General features: G+C 41.1%; 1 protein-coding gene across 2 annotated transcripts in view; it reads left to right on the top strand.

The window, feature by feature from the left end:
* The window catches only part of PCSK5 (proprotein convertase subtilisin/kexin type 5), a 456,450-nt gene that overhangs the window by 118,824 nt on the left and 317,864 nt on the right, over positions 1 to 19,762 (top strand). For both annotated transcript variants that reach the window (XM_082614748.1, XM_082614749.1), the window contains exons 4-5: positions 3,831 to 3,974; positions 8,032 to 8,108. In XM_082614748.1, coding sequence (XP_082470874.1) covers positions 3,831 to 3,974; positions 8,032 to 8,108 — 221 coding nt within the window. The remainder of the gene's footprint in view (positions 1 to 3,830; positions 3,975 to 8,031; positions 8,109 to 19,762) is intronic.

The raw sequence follows: 19,762 nt of genomic DNA on the forward strand, positions 1-19,762 counted from the left end.
GTTAGCAGACTATTGGCAGCATATAAATTGGCAGTTCATTGGAGACCTTAAGAACCTGGAAAAGTTTAAAAATAATGACACTGAGGGTTCCGACCCACCCCCCAGTCTGAAGAAAATGGTGGTGAGAGCATAACAAAGGTGTTTATTTTGGGTATAAACTGTTCTTTCATTTAGCAAACACTGTGATATGTTTATAAAGACACAAGAGAAGTAGACACACCCAGAGTGGTTTATAAGCAAAAGAGCTCATAACCGTGGTATGGAAGAGGCCTTTTCTAGAACTCACAGAATAATCTCTCTCAAATTTCATTCCTGAAAAGAATAAAAGTTTTTATTGATAAGGAAAGGAGAGACCTAGGTAGTAAACATTGTTTCTGTAGATATTTGCTATTTTGTGTCCTTTCTAAATTCTTTGTCATCTATGCATAGACCATTATTGAAATACAGGACATTATTCAGAGCTGAAGGTGCATATATTTACTCTAAATATTTGTCTTACATATACAGTGCACATATGTGGTTTTCATCAGCTTTAAATATACTGGAAATTTCTGACTGGCCCCTTTTGTGAATACCAGCCTCGGGACTATATGTGGTAACACAATTCCAGGAACTAGTCTTAAGAGATCTGTGCCAGAGCAGGAATTAACATGGCAGGCTGAGGATGAGAAAATCATGGCTAATATGTGTTCCTTTTGCCTTTGGGTAATGCTGTAACATAGATTGCTGTCAAGTAAATAGAGCCCAGTTTAAAGACCATTTTGATCAGGCAGTTAAGGAAATGACTAATTCCTTTTCATTTGGGCTGCATTGACTGGCATCAGTATTTTCTGTAGTTTTTGCTCTTTGGATACCTTGGGCTTATGAAACAATTACATTAGAAACATGTTTGGAAGTCTGGACTACTTGAAATGGGTGTTAAAAATCTAAAGGTCACATTCAGGATGTAGGGTCCTCATTTAAGGGTCCACTGATCTTATTGCTCATTTTCCAGAAACACCCCTGGCTCTGATCATCTTTTTTTTTTTCTTTGACATTTTAGCTACCTGATATATTAGATTATCCAAGTGAAAGTATCAATTGGATATTTCCCCTCCTTCCCCTTCTACCAATACCATGCTGGCAGATGAAAAGAAAAAAAGGGGTTCAAAAATATTTAATGGTGAAGTCAGATTCAATAGAAGCAGAGGTGGAAGAAAGAAACCTAACTGTTCCACTTTGAACACACATGTTTTCCATACACGGTGGGTTTTCTTCAATTTTCATAATTACAATTTCAGGCAGCATCGTTCCACTCCAGGACAGTTATCCATGTGTGGGTGACCCATTTCCTGTGCATTTCCTTCCTCCCACCCACCTCTTGGCCACATTAATGCTACTTTGTGTCACAAACGATACCACAGGTGGCCAGAGCAGGTTTTGAAAAAGAAAAAAATGAAATGGAAACCTGTCAGGGTTGCTTTGTGTTAAATTAAACTATTTGGCGAGAAGAGGCCCAAACTCTTGGCTAGAATGAGACTTCCGAAAAACATGGGTATTTTGTAAATCTACACTGTTTCTTTCATGATCTATTAACCAAGCGTCAGCTGGCTAGATATCTCTGACGAGGTCGGAGGAGCAAGCATTTGGCAGATGTGAACTTGGATATAATGTGGGGAATATGCCCTCATTTCTGGCGTGTAATCGATAAGCCAATATTGGCTGAAATCCTAGATTCGACTTGGTTTAATGCATAGTCTTCTCGAGGCTTACAAAGGAGACAAAATTCACACACAAGATTCAACACTCAGCCACAGTTCAGCAGAATTCAGTAAGTTGGGGTTGGACTGTGTAGAACAGAATGTGTGTTGTGTGTGTTTGTGTGTGTCTGTCTCTCTTCTTTCCTAAGTTCAGGGAAGGGGAAGAGCTAGCCGAGTGGGAGGCGGTAGGTCCTGAGCTGTGCTCCAAAAACTGGGGAGAGAGGGGAGAGTGGAATTGGATCAGTGTAGTACTAGATGGTGGTGCAGGGCCTCAAGTGCCAGAAAGGAGTCAAGAAAGTGACAGAAAGTTACAAATGTTCATAAAATATATAAGCCCCTATTTTCAGTGAAATTGATATTATCTGTGATGAAAAATGGGTACACCATTTGTTAGAATGAATCCATGAAACTACTCAAGTGTGTTTATGGTGTTTGACAAAGGTATTAGAGGTATCTGCCACTAGTTAGCATTTGATTTTGAAGGGTAAAGTTTGGAAAGAGGTGAGCTTCCATTTAGGTTGTACTTAAAATAAAAGTCAAGTCATGGCTACAGAGCTTGGGATGACCTGACCTCTGTTGCCCATTCTGATCTGCTACCTTTTATGCCATTTTCCTTCTCATCCACTAAGCTTCAGCTAGACCCCATCTTCTTTCTCTTTCTTCAATGCACTAATCTGTTTCTCACCTTATGGTCATTGCATTTGCTGTGTCCTCTACCACGACAAGGTCTAAGCTCTTGGGCAAGCCAGCTCATTCTCATCAGGCATATCTCAACTCACATTTCACTTTCTCAGAAACTGGGGTCCTTTCTGACCATTCCCCCCAGAGAGGTGTGTACTCAGACTTCTCAGCATTGACCGCCATATTACCCTCTTTAATTCCTTTAAAACATAAGGAGTGTTCTGAATGGTCTTCCTTGTTTTCTTTGTCATCTGTGTTTCCCCTTTAGAGAGGTCATGAGGACAGGGACCTCATCTTCCCTGTTCACTGCCATACCCCAGCATGTAGTAAGTGCTCAATAAAGTATGTGTTAGATGAGTCAGTGGCAGTGGGGTCTCCATTATGCTTAGAGCATACAGAGCTCATGTTCTCTTCCCCTCTTGAAGTGCTGAACTGTTACAAAGCAGGAGGAAGATAGTGAATGCTGTGGACCTGGGGTGGCTTGCGTTGCCATGGCAGTAGGCTACGGCACATCCCCTTTCCTTTCTTCCTCTGCTGAGCCTTAAGAACCTGGAAAACACCACTCAGAGGGATATTTCATAGAGATGGACTTTGAAGGGGTAATTGTGTGGGTTGGACGAATGCTAGTCAATTATATCGGGAAGAACTGCTGGTTTAATGTATTTATTGATGTGTTTGTATGTTGTAGCCATTGTGGAATGAAATCACTACACCTAATGAGCTAAGATTCGATGCCTCTTCAGCCTGCCCTTCCAAGCCCTCACACACATTTTCCTGTGCCTGTCCCCTGTCTGGACCCTGCACTCTTCTTCTCTCCCTTCTCAAAGTAGCCCTGAATAAGTCTATTGGCTTCCTACAAATTATGAGACAACACTCATTGTTAATTTGCTGAAAGAAATTTGAAGAAACTGTTATTTTTTCTCATTAATGGGTTTCTCACAGCAGTGGCACACCTCTGGCTGGCACCGTACAGAAGCTGCCGGGGTTTTTTTGCAGCCGGGCTTTTCTAGGTGCCTGCTTCAGAAATTATAAGGTATATGTTGTTCAGTTATCTAGTTTGGGTTTATAAATGAAATGCTACAATGCCTTTTGATGTGTCATTAATACATGCTAACAATAAAACGGTGCACCCATTATTCTGCTGTTGAGATATGCTTTATTTATCATGTTTTTCCGAACGTATTAGAACAGGGCAGAACTGGCAGGAGAGATTCCTGTCTTGCTTTCCTTCCCCACATCTATCCTTCCTCCCTTCCCCGCTTGTCATGTTGGAGATCTGCGCTTCTACTTGAACAGACAATCCACCCAATCCCTGTTAATTTAATGCGTTGTCTTAAGAAGTAGGTGATTTTCCAGCCTCCTCACTACTTGGTAATCTGCAACGTCCAGTTCTCCCTCTTACACCTTCAGCACTGCAGTGACACCACACATCCCTGCCAGTCAGACATGAATATCGAAGGAGCCTGGAAGAGAGGCTACACGGGAAAGAACATCGTGGTCACCATCCTGGATGATGGCATTGAGAGGACCCACCCAGACCTGATGCAGAACTACGTGAGTATTTGCTGTGGTCAGAGCAGCTTCCCTCCTGGGAAACAATGGAACTCACGTGAGGATGCTCCAAAAGGGGGAAAACCACAGAAAAATGCAGCCAACGGGTACAATAGGCTCTGCGTGTTGCTTCCACCTTATAAAGGATGCACTCTTGGAGGACCGGAAGCAGGAGATAAGGCTATCCCACTCTCCACTTTTGTGTGCCTTTGATGTTCTGATGACAAAATGCAGGTGATAAGGTAGCGGAAACCCCAGCACCCATCCCATGTGCTACTGACAACATCCACTCTTCTCAGCAATTCATCCATGCAGCCAGAGAGCACTCCTTGTTTCCTTTATGGAGAAAGCGTGCTTTGAACTCTTCTCAAGTTACTCTGCGAGTCTCTTTCTCTCTCTGCCTCTCCCTTTTTAAAGGACAATAATGAACAGCCTCCCAGAAGTCCTTAGGAATCAGTCAATTCCCTTGCTTAAGAAAGGACTGAGATTCCAGGACTCAGAACATAAGGTGAGCCCAAGGTCACAGAGCAAATGAAAGGGCTGAGACTCAGTACTTTCACTGAAAACCACAGTCTTGATACCCAGTGCCCACTGGACACTGGGGTCGGTTTGTGTCCCTGGGGTCCCCTTTACCACCATGATATTTCCTGCCTGGAAATAGGTCAATGACCCCTCCCTCTTCTACTCTCCAAACGCCGCCTTTCCATCAGCTTCTCCTCCCTAAGTTTGGTTAAAAATACCATAATTAAGGCTTCCCTGGTGGCGCAGTGGTTGAGAGTCCGCCTGCCGATGCAGGGGACACGGGTTCGTGCCCCGGTCCGGGAAGATCCCACATGCTGCGGAGCGGCTGGGCCCGTGAGCCATGGCCGCTGAGCCTGCGCGTCCGGAGCCTGTGCTCCGCAACGGGAGAGGCCACAACAGTGAGAGGCCTGCGTACCGCAATAAAAAAAAAAAAAAAAAACATAATTATCTCCCCATATGCCATTCTCTGCTCAAATTTGTTTCTCATGACACCTTGGCGTTCTCCCTAAAATATCTCTTTTGTTACTTAAGAGCCTGCAGTGACTCCCTCTTATCCACAGAAGCAGCTCTCTGATTCCTGTCAGGACTCAGCAGACACTCCTGGTGGATCCCACTCACACCAGTGCCTTCTAAGCTCTTTTCTGTTGACGACTACTTCCACTAGAACACCGGTATCACTGCATACCCACTAGGACTCCAGTCACTTTTACCTATGTCCCTCTCTGTCCCTTCATAACTCCTTTTAATCCCAAAACTTTGGTTGTATGAGTTTTCCTATATTGTATTTCATGTTGTTATTGAAAAAGATTTCAAAGTTGGTGGTTGTCTCTCAGCTTACACGTTTCCTCTCACAGCCTTGAAAATCCAAGCAGCTCTAAATCATGATGAAGTCAGGACTCATACTGATCCTTAAGAAGGAAAGTCAGGGGCCAGGGTGGGAAGCTTTGCTTCGTGTTTATGGAAGGTGCCCACAGAAAACCCTAGCTATAACTGGGAGGACCACATCCCCTCAGATTTTTCTCTTCTCTATTCTATATTCATCATCATTAAGGGAGCAACATCAGCAAGCCCAGCCCATCTCACGGTGCCCTGGGCTTGTGGAGAGTTCTGAGAGGGGCCTGGCCCATAGCTCCCCATTGCACATTAACGCAAAGGACTCACCATCCTCGCAGGCCTGCTGCCTTTCTCTCCTCTTTGCTCCCCAGTAACTGGTGGACACGGCAGTGGCCCATTGTCCTGGACTCACTCAGAATGGACATGGCCTTTTCCTTAAGACGGACATACTGTCCTCTTTAAATCTGCTATTTCTTCCCCGCCCCCCCACCCCTTCAGCATGGGAAGACATGGTTTCCCTGCACTGTGGGAATGACTCCCTGTATCTGTCTCTCTGACCATCTCTCCTCTGGCTTCTTTCTCATCTGCCGCTTCATTTTCTCATGAAACCATTTAGGTAGCGATTGCCATATATGCTCTCCAATGTTTATTTTTCATTTGCTCAGTCTCACTTATTGCATGACACTTACTTTCTCTTAGTTTTCCTTTTGTCACTCAAACCTGAAAAGATTCTCTTTTTATCAATTTGCAAATAAAATACTTCCAAGTCACTTCCTTGACACATCAGAAACTACCACTGGCTCACACAGCCACCCATATTTCTGACCTACGAAGACCTTCACTCAGGACCACCCAATATCACCTTATACTTTTATCAACTTTAACTGCTTTGTCTCTCAGTATCCTACCCTGCTGCCCATTTTGTTTCAAAGATTCAGTTAAGAAACTTCACAAATCAATTTTTACAATGAAATGTTGAAACAGTTTCTCCTAAATTAGATGATTTTCCCTAAGGTTGAAAAACAGAGAGAGAGAGAGAGAGAGAGAGAGAGAGAGAGAAGGAACTGCAAGTTCATTTAGTTCTCATTTGTACAAGACACTTGATTGGCTGCCCTTACCCTGCCTCCAAGCACACTCAGATAAACTTGTGTCTCTTCACAGAATAGAATTTTAGAGCTAAAAAGGAACTTCAGTTCAGCCTCCTCATTTGGCAGGGTAGACACTGAGGCCTGAAGACTAAAGTGAGTTAGCCCAGGTCATATAAAGAACAGAACTGTGGCTGTCCACTGCCTAGCAAAGAAGTCTTTCTTATCGTATGCAATGCAGTTTTTAACAGGGTGTTCCTACTCCCCACTGCATAGAAATGCATTTGATTAAACACAAAGAGCCTTAACCTAAATGTGATTGCATTCTTTACCTTTTTCACTTTTTTCTCCCTGGAAAGAAAATTCTCCAGAATTCACCTGTGTAATTAGCAGTACTGGTGCCCTTTTGATTCTCCTAATGTTAGAGCTGGTAAAGAGTAAGAGAAAAGCACATTGGATGGGGTGGCTGGGTTCCAGTCTTAATCCCATCGGCAGTTCGTTTCATGCCTTTGGCCAAGTCACGTAACCTGTCTCGGGCTTCTGTTTCCTTATAAGTGAAATTGCACAGTATTGTCCTTCATGCTCTAATGACTGCTGAGGTGGGCTGCTTTGTGTGTTCCTTTGTATGGGAAGCAGAGACTTATCACCTTTACATGTCATGTGTATTTTGCTTACTCCCCCCAAACATTTCAGACTCCATGTACTTTAAGTTATTTTCAGAAACAAGAGACTTTGATAAAGACAGAAAACAAAGATAACATTTACTTTCACTAAAACTGATAACAGAAATAAATCATCATAAAGCATCAGAAAATTCAAAACATCCTAAATTAGTTCTGTCTATGGTGATATAAATTTAGATGATGGAACAATCCATTAATTTTTTTTTTTTAGTAATTTGAAGATTTTTCACAATCATTTAAAACAAACAAATAAATTCAGCTTTGGTTTCAGAGAAACTTCTTCATTTTGAAACTTTGACATATAACAAAATTTTGATCATTATTTTGGTTGGGGCAAAAGACCATTTGGTGTTAGTATGAAGTCTTGAACTGTAGACCCTTTTATACTAGATAAAACATCTGAAACCAGACAAATATTGCCTAATAGAGGTCCCAAGATACCTGATATAAGAGATTTCTAATAGTGATTTTTAATTGGCTTGCCAATTTTTTGTGAATGATTTCTGTCTCCAAAAATCTTTGAACTGTGATAAGGAATGTGCACACTCAAGAAATGAAGTAAGGAATACAGAGAGAGTCGGCGAAGAATAAATCACTGTCTTCTACGTGTTCTAGCAGTACTTCGCAGAGAAGATGGTGGTCGAGGACCTCTTCAAAGCACTGGGGTGAGGGGTCAGTGCTAGGTATGAGGGAAAAGTGCTGGCAAGAGTGGACTGGGCACGTCTTTGGTCTGTAGAGAGTATTTCTTCACCTTCACAGGGAAAGATATGACACTGATTATTACAGAACAAGGCATCCTGACACCACCGGACCATGAGTGTATTATTTACTCTAATTACTCTCTTGCAGAAATGTGTTTAAGGAGGCATGAGCCTTCAGGTGCATGGCTAATTAATGAACGCCTGTCTCCTTTCTCTCTCTCCTCTGTGACCACAGGATGCTCTGGCAAGTTGTGACGTGAATGGGAACGACTTAGACCCCATGCCTCGTTATGACGCGAGCAACGAGAACAAGTAAGGCCCAAGTGGGGGTACCTGGCATGTGGCTGGCAGGGAGCTTTGTTTTCTGCTCTTGCGGAGGGAAGTATTTTTTTGAAAATCTTTGGTAACAGATGATCCCTAATTTGCTCCAAGATAAACAAGTGTCTTTCCGCTAAAGCTTCTGGATATAAAAAGGTGTGGTCCACATAGTAAGAATGGTTACAGAGAGAACTCTGGGGAATGACTTGAGGGTGTGGTTGGGGAATACTGTTCCTCAGGTGTTCATTGGCCTGTGACCCATTTGTTTAGGGATAGGGGTGCTAAAGGGAGAGGCAAAACAAAGTGCCCCCCGAGAGAGTTACTTTATTCTGTTAAGTTCAACGCATTTGATTGAATGCTGTGCTTGAGGTCTCTGCCAGTGCTTTCTGATTTGCTTCTTTTTCTTCTCTACTTTGTAGTGGTTGTGTTCTTTACTAATATACCTGAAATACCTATATGGTTTGCCACGTATGGAACACATTACCTTTCTTATCCTCACAGTCAAGAGCCTTAGAAACCCATGTAACCACGTTTACACTTTCCAGCTAGTACAGTAGTTTTTTTGAAAGCAAATGAAATACACATCCATTTCTTGCTTACGATGATCCAGGCATTTTTAAAAGATTAGTAGGTGTTTCTAATCTCTACATCACATTAACTTTTTTGCTTTTACTAGAGTTTCTCCAGGATATTGCTGTGATTTAGATACTATCATTTGAATTTTTATTTACATGTTTTTGTTTGGAATCACAGAAGTTATAAAGAGAGGTGTTTTACCCATTTATTATGTACTATTTCTAGCCTGCATTTTTCTGTAGGGAAAAGTTTCTCAGCTGGTATTATTCAAGTAAGTCAATAAGTTTAGATAAAACCAATGCGGCCTAGATAATTGTGATTGTACATGGGTTTTTCTTTTTTTTTTCCCCCTCTTCTTACCATTTACAAAGAAGCCTCAAAAAAGTTACCATGAAAAATATGCTGGTTTTTAACATTAATGAGTCAATATTATAAATCAAATTCAGTGGTGAAAGCATTAATATACAAATTGATGTAGATAGAATTTTCCAGAACTTTCCAAACAAAAAGAGAAAGAGACCTAAAGTAAACTGGATTATTTTCTTTCAAGCATGGTCATTACTGTCTAGATTACACTGTTTAAAGTTATGGTCAATTTCACACAAAGGGTTATAATTTGAGACATTGTGAGCTAATTTATTTAACCTAATTTGCAAACTAGCATGAAACACTGAAGAAGAAACTTGAAACTTCCATACTTAAAAGGTCACGGATAAATTTCACTCTCCAGTCCATTCTACTGTAGTGTGAGACATATACTCCTAAAAATACTTGTACTCTGCAAAGTCTAAAACCACGAGTAATAGGAAAAGCTTAGAAGCTTCATCAATGACACACAGAAAAATGATAGGGACCTATTAAAAATTATTCATGTTAACACTTTTTTCATGTTAAGTGGTTAAGAAATTTATAAAACTATAATGAATGTGGCACTTAATCATTTTTTAAATTTTTTAAATTTAAAAAAGTCCTTTTTTAAATTATCTTTTTTTAAATTCAGCCCTTAGATGTGAAGAAAAAAAAAGGCTCAGACAGGTCAAGTGGATAAGGGTTAAACAGGTAATAAGTGATGAAGAAGTTAGGAAACAAAGAATCAAACTCAAGTGGTTTGTTTACAAGCTTTGCTTTGCATATTATACACAAGGCCAGAGCCCTTATGGTAATGAAAAGGAAAGTGGTCCAAGTATCTGTCATTTAAATGAGTTGTAACTAGAGATAATTGGTTTCAATAACAGTAAATTTGAGAGGAAGAAAGGCTGAATTATTGACCAAAATATTTGGAGAATACAGAGCGCTGAGCTGACCTTTGACATCCTGTCATAAAGAAGGCTCGAGACTGGGTGCCAGTCTGATCCTTCAAAATAGTAAGGATATGATTCATAGCTAGGCTGGGTTCAAAGTCCGTTTCCATCAATTTTATACTTAATCTGTGTCTTATCATTATGAAATTAAATTCTAACTAGTATGTTTATAATATAATTCTCTTGTGACACTGACTTCTTAAGCTGCACTGTTCTTTTTTAATTTTTTATACAATTTATAAAGGCTACACTCCATTTACAGTTTTTACAAAATATTGACGATATTCCCTGTGTTGTACAATACATCCTTGTAGCCTATCTTACACCCAGTAGTTTGTATCTCCCACTCCCTGACACCTGTACTGCCCCTCCTGGCACTTCATCTTGAATAAGACCTGAAATTTGCTTATGGAAGTGTGTACCCATTGCATCTACTTCTACTCACATGCCTGCCACTCCGTGTGCAAGAAAAAAAAGAGGAAGAAAAAAGAGATAAAGATGAAAACTTTGAAGAAGAACAGAGAGTAGAGAGGAAAATAACAAAATAGGCTGGGAGGAAGGGGGAAAATAAGCAGAGTGGAGGATACCCTCCAGGATGGTTTTTGGAAGCACGGCAGCTTGCAAGTTATTCTGAATTGGAAGGAGGGTTATCTGAGGTCAAAGAGGAAGTAACAGCACCAGATGTAGACACATGTGGACCATTGTGCTCCTAAGGTGTGCAGTTCTGTGTGTTTTGTGCATTCCTACAGCGCTCGGTGCAACTAGGTATGTTTTCTACAGTCACCTAGAGTTTCTGGGACAAAATTGTGCATAAACAAATGCAAATTTCACATTATACTCAAATCACTCTCTAATATATCAATGTTATTAGAAGAAATTTGTGTTTTCAAGGCAAGCATGATAGTAGAACTGATTGTACCATATCTGTTGGCTAAAGTTATCCCATCAACATTTGTACGTGTAGAGAAAAGGTAAACAGGAAAGCTAGAGGAAAGTCGAGATCAAGTTAACACCCACAGTATCCTTGTACAGGGTATGAAGGGACAAGAGGGGCTGTAGGTGGAAACTGAAAATGTATTGTGCCCTGTAGCCAGTTCTGTCTGAATCTACATGTGGTGACTTTTGCATCGAAACTCAGTGGTAATGGTGGCTGTTCTCCAAGGGCCTATCTGTCCTGTGACTGACAGTGCTAACTGCAAAGGCTGTGTGTGAAGACAATTCTTTGAGTGTTGGCTTTGATGGCTTTTCACAGGCTGCCTTTTAAAAACTGTATCCTTTGTGAGGATTCCTTTCCAACTTGGCAGCTCCCCAAGACCTTTGTTCAGGAAGAGTCACTACCATCCCGCTTCCTCTGGGGTATTCTGGTGTGTCCTGCTTTGACTCATTCTAAGTACTGTTCATGGTTCGTTGAGTGCAGTGTGGGTTTGAGCATTGGAGGGCACAGGCATTGTTCTGGATGTGTGCTTACTTTATAGCCTTGACAGTGAAATAGGGCATTTTCAGAGGGGCAACACCACCACTCCAACCTCTGTTTTATGAAAATCAGCAGTCACCTGGGGCATCAGATGTCCCTTTATCTCCTATCAGTACTGCTGCCCAATTTTTTCTTGGCCAACCACAAGCATGTATTCAGACATTTAGGGTTAAAATATCCTCTCTGCTCATTAGACCATCATTATAAATATGAATGATGGATCTGTCTTTAAGTGTGGATCCACAGATAATTCTGTTTCAATAGAAGTCATTTGGCATCAGGAAATAAAGAGTGGTCTGTAGTTTAAGAGAGTTGACTTTTATCCTTGGTTCACCTTAATAGCTTTGTGGTCTTTAGGCCTAACTATTCTGAGCTTTAGTATTTTTAAAAATATCTAAAATGGGCATAATAATACCTCCAAAGATTAGCAATAAAATATGTAAAACACCAAGCATAGGGCTGACTATCTAATAGGCACTAGGTAATTATAGTTTTATTATAATTATGTTCAATTCCTATATCCAGTTCTCGATAAATAATCAGTTAAAAATTACAATTATTGGGCTTCCCTGGTGGCACAGTGGTTGAGAGTCCGCCTGCCGATGCAGGGGACACGGTTCGTGCCCCGGTCCGGGAGGATCCCACGTGCCGCGGAGCAGCTAGGCCTGTGAGCCATGGCCGCTGAGCCTGCGCGTCCAGAGCCTGTGCTCTGCAACGGGAGAGGCCACAACAGTGAGAGGCCCACATACCAAAAAAAAAAAAAAAAAAAAATACAATTTTCTCAAAATATATGTGCATATGAACATTTCACATTTCAATTAAGACTTGGAAGTCTTTGTTTATTTCCAAGGTTAGAGGTTTAGATGTGTTTTCTGCTTCTTCAGGGACTGGGAACTGTGGCTCATTTGGTCTACAATAAATCTGCTTTTCTTTAATTCTAATACTCTGTGTCCCTTTAGTGGACCATAAGTCCTTGAATTTGAAGTAAGTTATTGAGGGGGAGGAATTTCTAAATATTGCCTGAATGAAAAAGTTGAGGCATATGCTGTGCAAGTCCCTCCTCATTGTACAGTCTGACCAGTAGGCTTCAGAGCATATTGGAATTATTTACACCTGGGTGCGTTTGTTCATTCATTCAGCAGGTACTCATAAAGACGCTACTTTTGTGAATGGCTCTGTGCTAAATGCTTGGGGGATACAAAGATGCAGTAATATAGGCTACTAACTAATAGGTTGAATTAGGAGATGACTTAGTAAGAAGCTGTAACCTGAAGGGTTTGGGGTCCTCTAGTTGGCTCTTCCTAACCGTAGGTGTGGAACCTGAGAATATGGAGGGTTAACTGAACTGTGTCATTTTGTATAAGGGACTTGAGCTTCCACGGAGTTTGGTATCTGCAGGGGGGGCCTGGAACCAATGTCCCCTGGAAACTGAGGGATGACTATACTAAGAGACAATGCACCCTCAAAACTTTATGCAGATCATATCTCTCAGATTTACCTGATTACATTTCTAGCACTAAAGCTTTGGGGTGAAGAAAATCACCTCTGAAGTAAAAAAGTTATAAAAATCCTTTTCTTATTGCTTTTTCAAGTCCCCAGATGGTGGTGTGTCAAACCTAAATAACAGAAGCTAAAGAAATAGCATTATTAGGGGAGACCATAAAACCTGCTCTCCCATTCCGCTTTGCCTCCATTCGTATTAACTTGTAGAATAAAGCTGACTGCATTATTCTAGGCTTAAAATAGAAAATGCCTCCCTATAAATGAAAGTCTCCTGGCATTTCATACTACTACTCCCATTTCTGATAAATGAATTATTGATGTCGGAGTTAGATTTTTCCTTCCCTGGGTTGCTTCTTTTTAAATATTCCCTGTGCTTGAGTCATAGCAACATATTTAGTGGGAGATGAGACCACACTGTGTATCTTGAATGTGTGATATGTGGGCCCAGAATCTAATTTCCTTTCAAAACAAACCAACCTATAGGTTAAAGACTCATTTCCAAAAGGAATGGATTTTTCATTTTTGTTGCTTATCTCTGTTTCCCTGAGGATTTAACCAGGGTGGATGGAAATACACTTCTGCTCGTCTTTAGTGTCCTTTTCACACATCATTTCTGGTTTTTAGAATGTCGCCATGTTGTGTGGCCTTTTCTTTCTCATCCCTGCGGAGGAGGACTATTGTCAGGAGATAGCGTTGCAAAGCAAAGCCGATAAATGTAGGCAGTGTTATCTACCTATACAGGAACTATTTTAACTCAACACTAGAGAGAAAACCACACTTTAAATCTACCACCTTAACAGATAGAAGCATTATTTCTTCATACCCAGCATTTAGCCAAACATGTTCAGATAAAACTATCCTATAGCTAGGTAGCTCAGACAAAACCTACCAAAAAGAAGTGAGGCCATTATCAGAGGCTGATTTGTTTTTTTTCCTTTTTTTTTTTTTTTTTCGGTACACAGGCCTCTCACTGTTGTGGCCTCTCCTGTTGCGGAGCACAGGCTCCAGACGCGCAGGCTCAGCGGCCATGGCTCACGGGCCCAGCCACTCCATGGCATGTGGGATCCTCCCAGACCGGGGCACGAACCCATGTCCCCTGCATCGTCAGGCGGACTCTCAACCACTGAGCCACCAGGGAAGCCCTCCATATATTTTTGAAAAATTTCCCCTAATCCTTTCGCAAAATAACACTACAATGTACTATATAGTAGTTACTTGATCAAAGATTAACATGTGAATTTATATAATGCTGACTACAAATGTATGTACCAGAGGCCAAATGTGTACAAAAGAGACAATTGTGAAAAATACCTGATCCTTTTCATATACAGCTATAGATTTTATGTCCATGAAAGAACCTGCAACAAATATTGTAGAAATTTTGTTTCTATCCCATAGATTCATAATGTAATATGTTGAGATAAGTAACATTTTGGACCACCTTCTAGGTTCTGGGAAGTGGTCTTGGTCTGGGGCCTCACAGAAAGTTGAGTAACAGTAGGAAATGGCTTCTCTAGGACCAGAAGCCAGCCATCCCGTCCCTTCCCTCACCAGCTGGTAGTCATAAGTCCTGACCATCCTCACCATTTAAATCCTTCTCTTTAATAGCTCTCCAGAGACTCCCCCATTCCATCCATCCACACTAGCCTTCTGTTAGTCTAATCCCCTTCTCTCACCTTCCTCCTTGGAAAATCTCCTGTCTCCAGTCTCAACCCCATCCTGCTGCCCAAGTGATATTTTAGAACCAAAATAAGAATATTAAAATCTTGTAATATCTTGAAATTTTGTTAAAATGCAAAACCCTTCATGACCCCACTCTTCCCTCAAGTCTGCTCTGCTCTCTGTCCACCCCTTCCCCCCACTTTATTTATCTACCCTGCAGGACTTGTGGGGTTCCCCAAAGGTGCCACACTTGTTCAACCTTCCACCATCTGCACCTGCATAATTCCTTCTTTCTCTGCCACTCATGTCACTTCCCCTGTGAAGGCTTCTCTCACCTCTTGCATCCGAGTTGGATGCCCTCCAGTGAGTTTTCACAGCATCTGCGAACTTATTTCTTTTATAAAAACCTTCGCTATTGTAAATGGGGTTACATATACCAAGACAGGGAATAGAGAGGCAAGGAAAGATGCTGAGAAGATGTTTTCCAGTTTAGTTTGGGTTATGAAATGTCTGTCAGTCATACAAAAGTTACAAGAGTATCTACCTTGACTGGCTTGTCTAGATGAATTAGTGAAACGTGTCCCAAAGTAGTAACTATTAAGTGGTGTTATATATAATGGACTTTGTGCTGGATAGCTTTATTTTTTTACCCTCTACCCTGCTCTGTACCCCAGAAAGCTGACCTCTGAGGACTGCATTAAGGGACCCCCTTGCCCTCTGGCTTCCCGTTGGGTTTGGCCAATGGAACACTCAAGCTGGACATCAGTGGGATTTAGAAGGGTAAAGAAAAGGTATTTGTTCTCTGTTCCCTCCTTGCTGAGCCACTGGGGGTTAGCTGCGTCCCAAAAGATCATAACTCCCCTTAGGTGGCCCTAAGGCTGACCTCCTAAGGATTGCCATTTGTGGATTCAATGACCACTTCCTCCCCAGGGCTTCTTAGATCCAGGGGTTTCCCAGTGTTGCTAGTCCAGAATGCTGCATTCTTCCTTGCATCTTCCAAGCATCTTTCCTTGCCTCTCTATTCCCTATCTTGGTACACGTGACCCCATTTACAATAGCGAAGGTTTTTATAAAAGAAATAAGTTTGCAGATGCTGTGAAAACTCACTGGAGGACATCCAACTCGGGAGAGAAGGCTTCACAGGGGAAGTGACATGAGTGGCAGAGAAAGAAGGAATTATGCAGGTGCAGATGGTGGAAGGTTGAACAAGTGTGGCACCTTTTGGGGAACCCTGCAAGTCCTGCAGGGTTCCCCAAATCCTGTCTGCTTCTCTATGTAAGTTCCTTGAATACACTTTTTAATACTAAGATATAAGTCTCTGGAATAAGTTTTTATACCCAGTATAAAAGAGCACAGACACATCTAAGAAGCAAAATATCTATGTCCATAGGAGTTGTCTTAATGGCTGTTTATTTATTCTTTAATGAGAGCTGGGTAAATACAGAAAATGGTTATCTAACCTCAAATTCCTATATACCTGACACCTGAAGTGTAAATATTTATTTTTATAAAATACTGTATTAATTATTCCAGGGCTCATAATCATGATAATGCAGCCTTCAGGCCCTTTGTTGTTTCCTTTGTCAGTTTCAATGTGTTCTCCTCAAGGATTTGGGGACATAATCTCTTGGGGCTCACGGTACCAGTTTTGATAAAGGGTCTGATGCTATAGGTTACAGTAAGGTTTGGGTTTAATTTGTGCTAACCCACTGCACTATTGACATGAATAATTGATCGTTGCTTCAATTTAAATTTCTTATTTAAAAAACAAACTCACGAATTCCTGAGGTCTCTAAAGCAGATGGAAATTGCAGTAAGGGAAAGAGATAAGTATCCTTTTTAAATATGGATTAAGCATTTGAGCAGGGTTCCAGACAGGTATACTTATTTATCTTTCTCTTTTCACCTTCTCCTCTAACCTCCACCTTGGATCCTTCTATTTTCTCATGTTTCCTTATATCCAGAAATATGTAAAATCGAAAGCACGAATACCTTGAGAGGTCAGTGCTACCAGTGTGTTATTTATATTATTACAGAGCAGTAGAGAAGGCATCCAGGACCTTTCAAATGTGATCAGCCAGTGTCCACAGGCTGAACAGGAAGGCAGACTGAGGAGAAAAGAACCCTTGTTTTGTTTATCTCACTCGTTGTATAGATACCAGAAGAAGAACATGCTGAAAATGTAACCAAACTGCAAACTGGTTGATGGTTCATTTCAGTATTAAGATATTATTTAGATATTGGTTGCCTTCCTATTCAAATCAAATGCCCTCTTAGATAAAGGACTGAAGTTAGAATTTTGTTTTTACAAGCTAAAGGAGATGTCATAATTTTTACGTTTTAGCAGTACAGTTAATTACAGTAGAAGTCTGTTGTTCCAGTGTACTTAAGTATGTGTGTGTATAACATCTGTGGTAGCTGTGCATTTCAATTATAATCCTTAATAAAAGATGGAAAGGTAGAAAGTATGTCTTAGATCAGGACATATTTGCTCAGTTCTTATCTCATAAAATAGGTCACCAAAGAAGGCAAGGTGATAGAGGAAAAGAATGTCCTGATTTTGGGTGAGACCTGGGTACCAGTCCCAGCCTTGCTGTTCATTATATCTGTGGCCTTGGAGAAGCATTCTTATCAATGTCTCCTCCTGCCACATCAGTATCTCGATGACCCTGTTTGACTTAAACAACCAAAAAATCCATAAGTCTATGGGGTTGCTATTTGGCTGCATTTGAATGCAGTGCAAGCAGCTGCTAATACAGTGAGCATGTCAGTATGTTATCTCATTTACCGCTCACAACAACCCACAATTGGAGAGAGAGTCTGGAGGGGTGAAGTAAAGTGGCTAATGTCACCACGTGGCAGACTCACAATTTGAGCTCATTTGTTCTCATGCCATCTGTTCACCTGCATAGTTAATTAACCTGTGGTCAAGTAGATGAGAAATTAATTCCTGTGTTGAGCACATGCTTCAGTAAGTTTACTACCTGGGAAGAACTGCATTTACCAGAATGCCTTACTGCTGTATTCAGTAAATACCCAGCAGCCTGGCTTTACCAAGTGCTGGTGTTCAGAACCCTGTTTCTCCAGAGAGAGGGGATTGATCCACAAAGGTTGTCAACACCTTATGTACACATAACTTTGGCCAAGTAACAAAAATCCTTTATTACAGAAAATAATTGTGCAGATCTGACTTCATAGTGATATTTGTTCTACGGAAATGAATGAAGACCACCCAAATGACACTCTGGGCTAATTTTTCGGAGCTTGCTATAGCAAGGGAGTCAGATAGTGTCACTTTAAGAGACTCAAAGGCAGGCACATGGCCCAGAAAGCTTTAAAGTGTTAAAAAAAAAAATAGGAAGACTTCAGGTATGGTCTGATCAGAGGGTGCCATGTGGAAACTGGAGCTTGGGTCTCTGTTCTTAAACAATTCTACTAGTATATATTAACAGCTTTAAAAAAATTTGAATGAGTATCAGCTGGTCATCATGTTAATGTAGATAAATGTTTTGGTAAACTCTGTAAAATTGCCACAGGTATGGATGTTGTTAGTCTTATTAAGGGTGATAAAGAGTAATAAGATAAAGTTTTAGTCTGATCCTCAGATGGCAGATAGTTAATTTTCTCTCTATGGAGATATGGACTGTTTGAAGTTGGAATCACATAACCCAAGAGACACTGTCCCAATGGTTTTACACTTACATGACAGCCCTTGAGAGTGCTCTGGAAATGTAGGCTGGGAAAGGAAGAATCTCTATAGGAGGAAGAAACTGAGACCAAGGAGAGCCTGTGGGAATCAGAAACCTTTTCCTGCCCTCAGATGGGTGTAGAGTCTTGAAGATGTGTCCTGCTTTGGGAAATTGTGGTGAATTATCTTGCCTATAGAACACCTAAAATAACTTGAAGGAATTGGGAGCAGTTGACTACTGGTGATTTTCCAGCAGATTTCCCTGAATCCCTGCTTTCTCTGCCTCATGTTCTCATCACAAGCTGCCATCTCACGAATTTTAGAAAAGACTGACCTTTGCTAGAAGAGTTTACCTCTTCCTATTTTTAGAAATCCTTACGCCATCTGCATATAATTTACGTATGCTAGTAAATGCATTTGAATTTGCATGAATTGCAGATAAAGTACCTGTGGTGACATCCTGGGCTGAGAGTAGCTGACTGCTACAGATTTTGTATGACCTTTTTGCTCTTGGTTGGTTTTCCCTTTCTGAGATTCATTCTCACTGGATCACACCCCCTCCGACACCTGTCTGGATTGCCAAATACAGACTCTTATTTTCTCCACAACCCTCCAGCAGCCCCGCCCCCCACCCCTGTATCACAAATCTCTCTCTTTTTCCACTATCCTGATACCTTGATCTTCCCATAGGCTCTAGTATTTTGTTGCCATCGTGCAGAGGAAGAACACATTTGTCACCAGTAATCACCTGGTCTTGGCACCAGTGTATATAGTTTGTACTGGGTGATCTGACTAGAACTTGAATGGTTCAGCAGCTTTAACTGTGACTTGTGTTGTTAATTTTATTGACTGTCTGACTCTTTCATAGAATTTATTTCCTTCCTAAATGAATGACAGATCCCTTTAATGCTTTTCAGAGGAAAGAGAACTATTTGAAACAAAAACGCTTGTTTTCTTCTCTCTCTTATCCGCCCATCTCACGCAACACATAAGAAGTATTGTGGGAGGCTGGGTAATGGAGCATCTGAGAAAGAGCTGGGGTTTGAATGAAAAAGATCAAAGAATTAGAGGACTTGATTTGGTTGAAATTTAATTCAAATGGAGGCAAAAGGGGTCCCCAAAGGGTCCCCACATCTCAGAAGCCACTCCATTAACAGCCATACATTTGCCTTATCATCCACAGTTTGAAGCATTACCATTTATGGGACAGTAGAGGCCCCAGTTATTGTGACTATAGTTTTCCCCAATAGAGAGATGCCATAGCAACTGTGGCTTAATTTTCGATTGGTTGAATTTGTGTCAAATTGTTCAGCCTCTACAGGGAGTAATACTAGTGGCGTTATAATGGTGGAACCACGTTCTACAACATGGAAGTATGGGAACAAGACCTATTTTGTTGGTGTACTTGTAGGAGTGTTCATTCGTATTTGTTGAAATCTTTGTA

This window comes from Mesoplodon mirus (genome assembly GCF_964341445.2).
Source record: "Mesoplodon mirus genome assembly, chromosome: 1".
In the NCBI taxonomy this organism is placed as follows: Eukaryota; Metazoa; Chordata; class Mammalia; order Artiodactyla; family Ziphiidae; genus Mesoplodon; species Mesoplodon mirus.